The sequence below is a fragment of the Sinocyclocheilus anshuiensis genome, unplaced genomic scaffold (genome assembly GCF_001515605.1).
Source record: "Sinocyclocheilus anshuiensis isolate Anshui unplaced genomic scaffold, SAMN03320099.WGS_v1.1 scaffold1662, whole genome shotgun sequence".
NCBI classification, from domain to species: domain Eukaryota; kingdom Metazoa; phylum Chordata; class Actinopteri; order Cypriniformes; family Cyprinidae; genus Sinocyclocheilus; species Sinocyclocheilus anshuiensis.
This window is the reverse complement of record NW_015545835.1, coordinates 329,656-338,839: the sequence shown is the minus strand read 5'-3', so window position 1 is coordinate 338,839 and position 9,184 is coordinate 329,656. Positions and strand designations below refer to the sequence as shown.

The 9,184-nt window shown below is 41.8% G+C and overlaps 1 protein-coding gene across 1 annotated transcript in view; it reads left to right on the top strand.

The window, feature by feature from the left end:
* Positions 1–5,509, top strand: part of LOC107698427 (serine/threonine-protein kinase WNK2) — a 63,447-nt gene extending 57,938 nt beyond the window's left edge. Inside the window, exons 26-27 of the mRNA XM_016499433.1 lie at positions 1,031–1,329; positions 5,023–5,509. Of these exons, the coding sequence (XP_016354919.1) occupies positions 1,031–1,329; positions 5,023–5,358 (635 nt within the window). The 3' untranslated portion in view covers positions 5,359–5,509. The remainder of the gene's footprint in view (positions 1–1,030; positions 1,330–5,022) is intronic.
* The last annotated feature ends 3,675 nt before the right edge of the window (positions 5,510–9,184 follow it).

The following is a 9,184-nucleotide window of genomic DNA, read 5'->3' as shown; positions in this document are numbered from 1 at the left end:
GGGAAAGAGCGCAGCAGTAGTAACTATCCCACTCCTTTCTTCTTCGGTCCTAGTCCCTCTGTCTTTCTCTTTTCTTTTTTTATTTGCCATTTTCATTTCTTTTTTTTTGGCATGAGCAATCACCTGTGTGATAAGTGCTTAACGTTTGCAGCCGCAGATTGTGAAATGTGTGTCACCGTTTTGATTCTTTATATTAATTTGAATAATATTTTTTCTAGTGCATGGTGATATCTGTGCGATACAGTCAAGTGCGTACTGAAACCTTTATGATTTCTGTATTCCCGGTCATTTAAGTGCATATGTGTTTGTTATTTCTTTGGTTCTGTAATCATCCAGCTGCTTGATTTTAGACTAGAAACAAGTACTCAACAAGAAGTGCACAAGTACACAAACACGGATACGATCAGATCCACCATCTCAGTTCAAGCTCACCTGATGTGGTTCTGGCTAAAACTTGATTCACCCATTAAAAAAAACATTAAGGGTGCAAATTTGTTTTATGCGTTAACCATTTTATAAAAAAACAACTGAAGTCTGCTGTGTGTCGTTTCTTTAGACGTGAGCATATTCACAGTTTAGCACAACCTTTCTTACATTATGTCCAGGCCCCAAAATTCAGCTGAATTGTAATGCCATTCAAACACCAAGCTATTTTGTAAACGACTTCTTTATCAGTTCTCAAAAGGTGGCACATCCACATACTCAACCCTACTTTTGGCAGGAGCATGTTCAGTTGCCTCTCCAGTCACAATTATGCTTTTAGCGTATTGTTGAAAATAATTATGAATCTCCAACACCAAGTATGAATAGTGCATCATTTATTAAAACTCTTTATTAAAGCATTGTCAAAGCAAATGTTTACACACCTAATATTGCATCTGTTCATTAGGGCTGGATTTGTATTAACCACACTTCACTGCGTAACATGATGAATAACATCAGCAGTCAGTGAGCAGCAGGTTGGTTACAGAGGGCCTCAGGGTGAATTCTCTGAGTTGTTGCTTGAGGTCTTTCTCAATCTCTTTCTCAGGGTCTCATAGTACTGGTGCTGCCCATGTGACTTCAGCATCCAATCAGAACCTGCCTCCCGCAGCCATGCCTGCTTCATCCTCTCGGCCGATCACGGTGCTCGTTCAGGCTCAAGCAAACAACAGCAACAACAAAAGCGGTACCTTCACCGATGATCTACACAAGCTGGTTGATGATTGGGCAAAAGAAACTCTTGCCTCCGCCCCTCAGCTCCGCCCCTCTGTGTGTCAGAGTAGACCGCAGAGATCTCATCAGTCCTTCCAGACCAGCCCCACTCCAATGGCCAGAGTCCCCAATCAGGTACTTTATGCTGTTTTTCCTCTAGAGCAGGGTTCCTCAAATCTTGCCCTGGAGGGCCAATGCGCTGCAGAGTTTAGCTCCAACCCTGATCAAACTTACTTTCCTTGGGTTTTTTCTAATGATCCTGAAGATATTGACTAGCATGCTCAGGTGTGTTTGATTAGGGTTAGAGCTAAACTCTGCAGGAAAGTGGATCTCGTGGGCCAGATTTGAGGATCCCTGCTCTAGAATCTTAACAAATGAGAGTACATCAAAATCTGGTTTACATCATTTGTTCTTGCACGTTTCCTCAAAATATTTGAATGCATGCTGTGTTATGTGGTCACCGTGAGAAGCTCCACCGATGTTTAACTCTTGCGCCTGCTTCCCGCGGTTCGGGTTCTGCTGCTATCAGAGCAATTAGGTGCCATCGATCACGGGGATTGTAGGCGGAGCATGGAAGGAATCTGTCAGGAAGTGCTTTCCCTTTCAGAATTCCTCCTGTTGTTTCTGATTATTTCATACTGATAAATGTGAGCTAAGTAAACTAAGTAATGTGGAACATCTAATTCAAACGTATTAGATGCAGAGAGAGTTGGGGCTTATATTATTAATAAATCCGTCCCCTCTGCTGTTGTGCTAGGTGTGCCTCCTTGATAGCTATTCTTGAATAGGACATAATTAGGCATTCTCTCGCTTTAGAGAGTCGTCATGTTGAGGCCTCGTTCCTTGGAGCTCGAATTAGGGTTGTGTCAGGTTGTTAGGCTCTCTGGTGGCTCCCTGGTTAACCCTCTGGGGTCTGAAGGTGTTTTTGGGCCCTGGAGAAGTTTTGACATGCCCTGACATTCGTGACATTTATGTGTTTAGCACCTGAGAGACAAAGGGCCCCCCTCCTAATGGCCCATCAGTGAAAATATTTCACTCCAAAAATATTTCACTCAATTTCATACATTTTAGTCTGGAATAGTCCAACTATTAAAATGTGTACAAGTTTATGTCACAATAACATGTTAACTAATACAACTATGAAAAATTACTTACTCAATGATCAATGATATCCTCCAATGGATCAAGCCGTGCGTCGCATCGTGTTCTTCTTCACAAGGCTTAAACACAAGGCTTTTTCCTCACAGTTTGTCGTCTTCCAAAAAACGAAAAGTAGCTTAGATGAACATTATGAATCTTGCTGCTTTGTTTATGGAGGTGATGGGCTGTTTTTAGGTTTGAGCATGTCACGTGGATGATTACTGTATGAATAGCGTTGTCACGGGGCTGACGAGACGAGAGGCGTGCGGATCCATGTGCAAGCTTTATTTCACAAGAGAAGTGGTCAAACACTGGCAGGGTCGATCGATGGCAAACAGGTATATGGCGGGCAAAACACAAGAATAGTCCTAGGGCTAGCGTAGGTCACTGATCGGCAGACAGAATCACAGGGGCGAGACGAGAGGGAAAAATCCAGGAAAACAGGCAAAGATCAGAAACCGAGAGAACAGGCAAGGCAAGGCAAGGCAAAACAAGGAAACTCAGAGACTCGGAACGGGGTACAGGCTAAACAATACTCAGCGGAGAATGGTTGTTTGAGTGGGTGTTATATAGTGAGTGAGTGATATGAAACAGCTGTGTGCAATCAGTGCAGTGTGTAATCAGTGCAATGAATGATGGGATATGTAGTCCGGGGTGCTATGCAACAGTTTGTGTTGTGCGAGAGTCAATGTAATGGAAAGGGTGACCTCTGGTGGTGAATGAACGAAAGTCCATGGACAGGATTCGTGACAAGCGTGTGCTACGCATGGGTGTGACCACTTTACAGATAATGAGATCAGACGGGAAACATATCAGTGCAATGAATGATGGGATATGTAGTCCGGGGTGCTATGCAACAGTTTGTGTTGTGCGAGAGTCAATGTAATGGAAAGGGTGACCTCTGGTGGTGAATGAACGGAAGTCCATGGACAGGATTCGTGACAAGCGTGTGCTACGCATGGGTGTGACCACTTTACAGATCATGAGATCAGACGGGAAACATTGTACCTCTCCTTGGTTTCATGCAGATTACTTTATCAGAGAATAGTTGTTTTCAATATGGCTTAATTCATTTAAACCTTAAGCTTTCTATAGGCATATTTCTCATGTCTGTGTGTCAAGTGCATTTTGGTTCTTTTCTTTTGACACATTTCAGAAAGAAGTTCACAGAGACTGAGACTGCAGGAATTGCACCCTGTTTATTTTCTTTATTTTACAAAAGCACAATGTTTTGTTGTTATTGTGAGTGTATACAAATAAAAGTAGAACCTTTACAGATTCTAATGATGTATTACTCTTATCTATACAACCAAAAAACGACGGAGCATTTTAAGTTCTTTTCACTGTTCTTTTCACTGTTCATCAGAAAAAAAATGCAACTGAACGCGCCGGTACATTCGCCAAACTCAAGAGGGTTAATTAAGAGCCTCTTCTCGCTATGAGAGCCGTCTCTTTGAAGCCTCAGCTCCCCAGAGCTCCACATGAATAGCAGTTCTGAGTGGACATGGACTGGACCCGTATGGCTACAGTGACCTCGGAATAATAATAAAAGAGACTAATATTAGCGTAGATGCCATTCTTCTAATGATGTAACAAGTACATCGGGTGTTATGGGAAGTGTTCCTGATTCCGGTTGACCTAATTAATGCAGCCTAACAATCCTTTAACGAATTTGAATATTAGAAATGTGTTAGTGTGTTATGTGTAAGCCAGGTTAAAGAGATGGGTCTTTAATCTAGATTTAAACTGACAGACTGTGTCTGCCTCCTGAACAACTATTCTTAGTGTAGGGCACTGGTAGTGACGTCATAGGCTGTCACCAGCCAGTGTCATGTTCATTGTTGTGTTTTGACACATGCTTCATACACCGGTCATTCCATACTGGTGGGACATAGTGAGAGTTCCCATTCAAAAAGGAACTGCTTTTCATTTGACATGCAACTTCATGTTTTAACCACAGATTGTGATAGAGGCCAAAGTTTTGTGGTGCAGCTTTAAATCGTTCATCATAACCAGCAGTGTTGTCACAGTACCAGCATTTCAGTAATTGGTACCAATACAAGTAAAATTCCACAGTTCTTGGTACCCATTTCGGTACCATAGCAGAAACTTTTATTTTAATGGTTATTTTGAATTTTACTCTTTGATAATAAAATATTTAATAAATAAAATTAGTTGTAATTATTAATGCTACGAATAAGTAAATACATTAAAAAACATTAGCATTGTAGCCTTCACACATACAGGAATGTTTGAAAGCTGCCAGCTATCACTGGGTACCAGATCTGATCTGTGGAAAGGCTGGTATAGTTACATTTTTATAATTGAAGTATCAACTTGGTACCAAACTACTGCTACATTTTTGACAACACTAATAACCAGCTGTACACTGTTTTTGATGTCTTTGGCATTGTTGTGTCCGACTGATACGAGATGAGTGAGATCTTAAGGGTAAAGCCCAGGTGTGCATAATCAATGGCCGTTTAAATACGCCAGATTAAAGCGAGAGGGGTTCGCCCCACCGTTAGCATCACGTCCCTGCCCTTGTGGGAGTGCTGAGAGTAGAATGCATGCTTAGTGTTATTAATTGTGTTCAGACACATTTGGTAACACAACATTGTGCTTGTGCTGCTAGAAGCCTTTGCCTTCACGTCTTTTCTTACCATGTCTGTCTCTTTTTTTTCCTAGATAAGGGGATCAATCCCTCAGTCAGCTGTGAAGTTCCATCTACCACTGTCCTGTCCTCTGTCAGCAGCTCTGGGTCCCATCATGCCTCATGGCATCACCAGTACCCCGTCACCCATCCTCCAGCAGGGCGGATACTTGATGCCCACCGTCCCCTTTGCTGGGATGATGCCAGCCCCTGTGTATCCAAACCAGTGGTCCGGTTTGCCCAGTCCAGTGTTTGCTACGGCCGGTATGATCCCGTACCCTGCCATGGGCAGCCCAGCACTGCAGACTTTTCCTCTGGTGGTGAAAAGCCCAGACGCCCCGATGTGCCCCAGCAAAGCCAGGACTGCATAAGAGTGCCACCCTGCACTCCAAACACAGCAACATACACTGGTTTTTGCGTAAAGCTAATCAATGTACACTTGCAGAAGGATAATCATGCAAACTCAACACAACTGATTACAAGTCAAGTCACCTTTATTTGTACAGCGCTTTATACAATACTGGTTGTGTCAAAGCAGCTTTACAGTGTCAAACAGGAAAATAGTTTGTCAATGAAGCAAGAAGACAATAACAGAGTAATTTTTCAGCTAAAGTCAGATTACAGACACGTACAGGACATTTTCTCCTTCGCAGTGGGAGCTCCTGCAAAACTCTATAAAACGCTTTTCATTTGGCTTCAGGATCAAACCACAATCTCTGAAATGTCTGTGTGCTTTAGATCACTGTTGGACTATAGGCACATCTGTAGAAAGCCTTTGAGCCTGTAAATATGTGTGTATGTGTGAAATCGGGCATGAGGAGTGTGTTTGTGTCAAAACAGTCCTGTGGGCACTCTGGGGGATTTCTTTTTAAGACTTGTATTGAGGTGTGTTAGTAAAGGGTTTGCCTGAGAGTACTGCAGGACCATGGCCTTCAATTCTACTGCCATGAAGTATCATTTTATAATAATTTTCCCCATAAATCAACATATTGTGAGTGACTAACCTGCGGAAGCATGGGCAGGCGGCTCTTAGAACTATAGACATTTTATAAAACACGAGCAGAATAAATGTAGTCAATTGAAATGTAGAATTGAAATTCATGCTGCTTGTGTTTTATAAAAGAGGCCAATACTCAGTTTAAAATATTTTTCATCAATTTACAGCACTTCTGAGTGGCTTTCATTGTCTGTTTACAGAATTATCCCGCATTTTTAAACTTTCAGATTTCAGACCACAGGACAAAATCCCTAGATGAAAATGAATAATTCAGGACGATGTCGTGCCTTGATCAGTCATCAGCTTTCTCTCGAAAGGTATGAATCACTTCTGAGGAAAAGCCATTCCTCTGTGGTTTAGCATAATTTTCCTTCTGTTCCTAATGCAGTGTTTTGTTTTTTTCATAATGCTTTTTTTTTTTCAGTCATGTGGTGGTTTACATATTTCAAAGTCCCATTTGTTGAAGCGAGTTTGCAATCAATAAATTTGACATAGTAATTTTAAGTTTAAATTGGAGCCAGTCTGTGCAGATTGATGCATGAGTGCAGTTCCAGCTGTTGATGCTTGGGTTTCTGATCGTTGTACTGCATTCATAAGCAATACTGCACTACCATACTGTACTACAGCTGTACTAAGCACAGAGGAAATGAACAACTTGTTTACATTGCGATGATGTGATGTACAATGCATGGCATCAAAGCATTGCACATACCAAAATACACAATTAAGAATTGCTATCTAAATGTATTGAGGTGTATTTTATGTGCTTGTGGTCTTGCAAGCCTTTTTTCTGCATTGGCGCTCTGTGAACGATTGCTTTTGATGCACACCGTTCTATGAATTACTTTGCTCCGCTCAGATCCAAAATGCACTCACAACACAAAGACTGAACAAGTTTAATTAAAGAATAAATACATATTTTGTGCTTAATAACTACTGTGATCTTGTCATTTTGTATAGGTATAGCCAGTGATATTCTGAGCAGTGCTCTTCAGGTTTTTTAAAACAGCAGTGCGGTTCCATTCCAAAGGTTGTGAACACTGTTATATCATGCAACACATATAACAATCATTACAGGAAATACATCATTAGGATTATTTATCGTTCTCTTGTCTTGCAAAGTCTGTTAAAGAATTTTAATGTGATAAACCAACACTTCACAAGCACTCACTGTCTGGTCCCGTCAATGTTACTGTAACGACTGGACAGGGCAGACACAATTATTTGTTAAATTTAACAAATAATCTTTAAAACCCACTCTGTGAGTTCCATGGACTATCCCCCAAAAGTGCAACTATCACTCCCAAGAGGGCTGTTACTCTTGACCAGCCAATCCAGTTTCATATGCAAAACACCATGCTAGAGACAAAAGGATCGTAAAATTTCCCTCCAAAGGTACCATTCCTCATTGGCTCACACAAATCCTGAGGGTGTGACATCGTCATATGCAAAATGCTTGAACCGGAAGCGTCGGAGACCTGTCAACCCGCTCAGCAGACACGCTTCGTCGAGGGGGAACAGGAATGAAATCGACTGCTACACCGGCCTCAAAACCAGGGTAGAAAATAGCCTATTACGTATTGATTTTGATGTTTTTGAATGTAAAAACCACGTGAATGTCATAAGTGGACCTCAGACAACAGTATTAAAAAAAAAGAAGTCATAAGTGGACCTCAGACAACAGTATTAAAAAAAAAGAAGTCATAAGTGGACCTCAGACAACAGTGTTAAAAAAAAAAAGCCACTTCATGACCCCTTTAGTTATTAACAAGCCTGAAATACACCGGTACTTTTATTTTGAAATGTCTATGCTATTGCGGGCTGATCCTTCAGATGAGAGATAATGTCTGGCTTTCTGTCAGTCTGTCTTTGTCAGTCTGTCTGTCAGTCTGTCTGTCTGTCTTTCTGTGTTTGTCTTTCTGTCAGGCTGTCTGTCTTTCTGTGAGTCTGTCTGTCTTTCTGTCTGTCAGTCAGTCTCTCTCTCTCTGTCTGTCTGTCTGTCTGTCTTTATGTCATTCTGTATGTCTATCTGTCTGTCTGTCTCTGTCTTTCTGTCTGTCTGTCTTTTTATCAGTCTGTCTTTCTGTCTGTCAGTCTGTCTTTCTGTATGTATGTCTGTCTGTCTGTCTGTCTGTCTGTCTGTCTGTCAGTCTGTCTGTCTGTCTTTCAGTCTGTCTGTCAGTCTGTATGTCTGTCTGTCAGTCTGTCTTTCTGTCATTATGTCTATCTGTCTGTCTCTGTCTTTTTGTCAGTCTGTCTTTCTGTCTGTCTGTCAGTCAGTCTGTCTTTCTGTCAGTGTCTGTCTTTCTGTGAGTCTGTCTGTCTGTCTGTCTGTCTGTCTTTCTGTCAGTCTGTCTGTCTGTCAGTCTGTATGTCTGTCTGTCAGTCTGTCTTTCTGTCTGTATGTCTATCTGTCTGTCTCTGTCTTTCTGTCAGTCTGTCTGTCTTTCTGTCTGTCAGCCTGTCTTTCTGTATGTATGTATGTCTGTCTGTCTGTCTGTCTTTCTGTGAGTCTGTCTGTCTTTCTGTCAGTCTGTCTGTCTGGCTTTCTGTCAGTCTGTCTGTCTGTCTTTCTGTGTCTGTCTTTCTGTCAGTCTGTCTGTCTTTCTGTGAGTCTGTCTGTCTTTCTGTCTGTCTGTCAGTCAGTCTCTCTCTCTGTCTGTCTGTCTGTCTTTCTGTCATTCTGTATGTCTATCTGTCTGTCTTTCTCTGTCTTTCTGTCAGTCTGTCTGTATTTCTGTCAGTCTGTATGTCTGTCTCTCTGTCTTTCTGTCAGTCTGTCTGTCTTTCTGTGAGTCTGTCTGTCAGTCTGTCTTTCTGTCAGTCAGTCAGTCAGTCTGTCTATGTATGTCTGTCTGTCTGTGTGTGTCTGTCTGTCTGTCAGCTATCTGTCTGTCTGTCTCTGTCTTTTTGTCAGTCTGTCTGTCTTTGTCAGTCTGTCTGTCTGTCTGTCTGTCTTTCTGTCTGTCTGTCTTTCTGTCAGTCTGTCTGTCTGTCTTTTTGTCAGTCTGTCTTTCTGTCAGTCTGTCTGTCTGTCTTTCTGTCTGTCAGTCTGTCTTTCTGCGAGTCTGTCTGTCTTTCTGTCTGTCAGTCAGTCTCTCTCTCTCTCTGTCTGTCTGTCTGTCTGTCTGTCTGTCTGTCTTTATGTCATTCTGTATGTCTATCTGTCTGTCTGTCTCTGTCTTTCTGTCTGTCTGTCT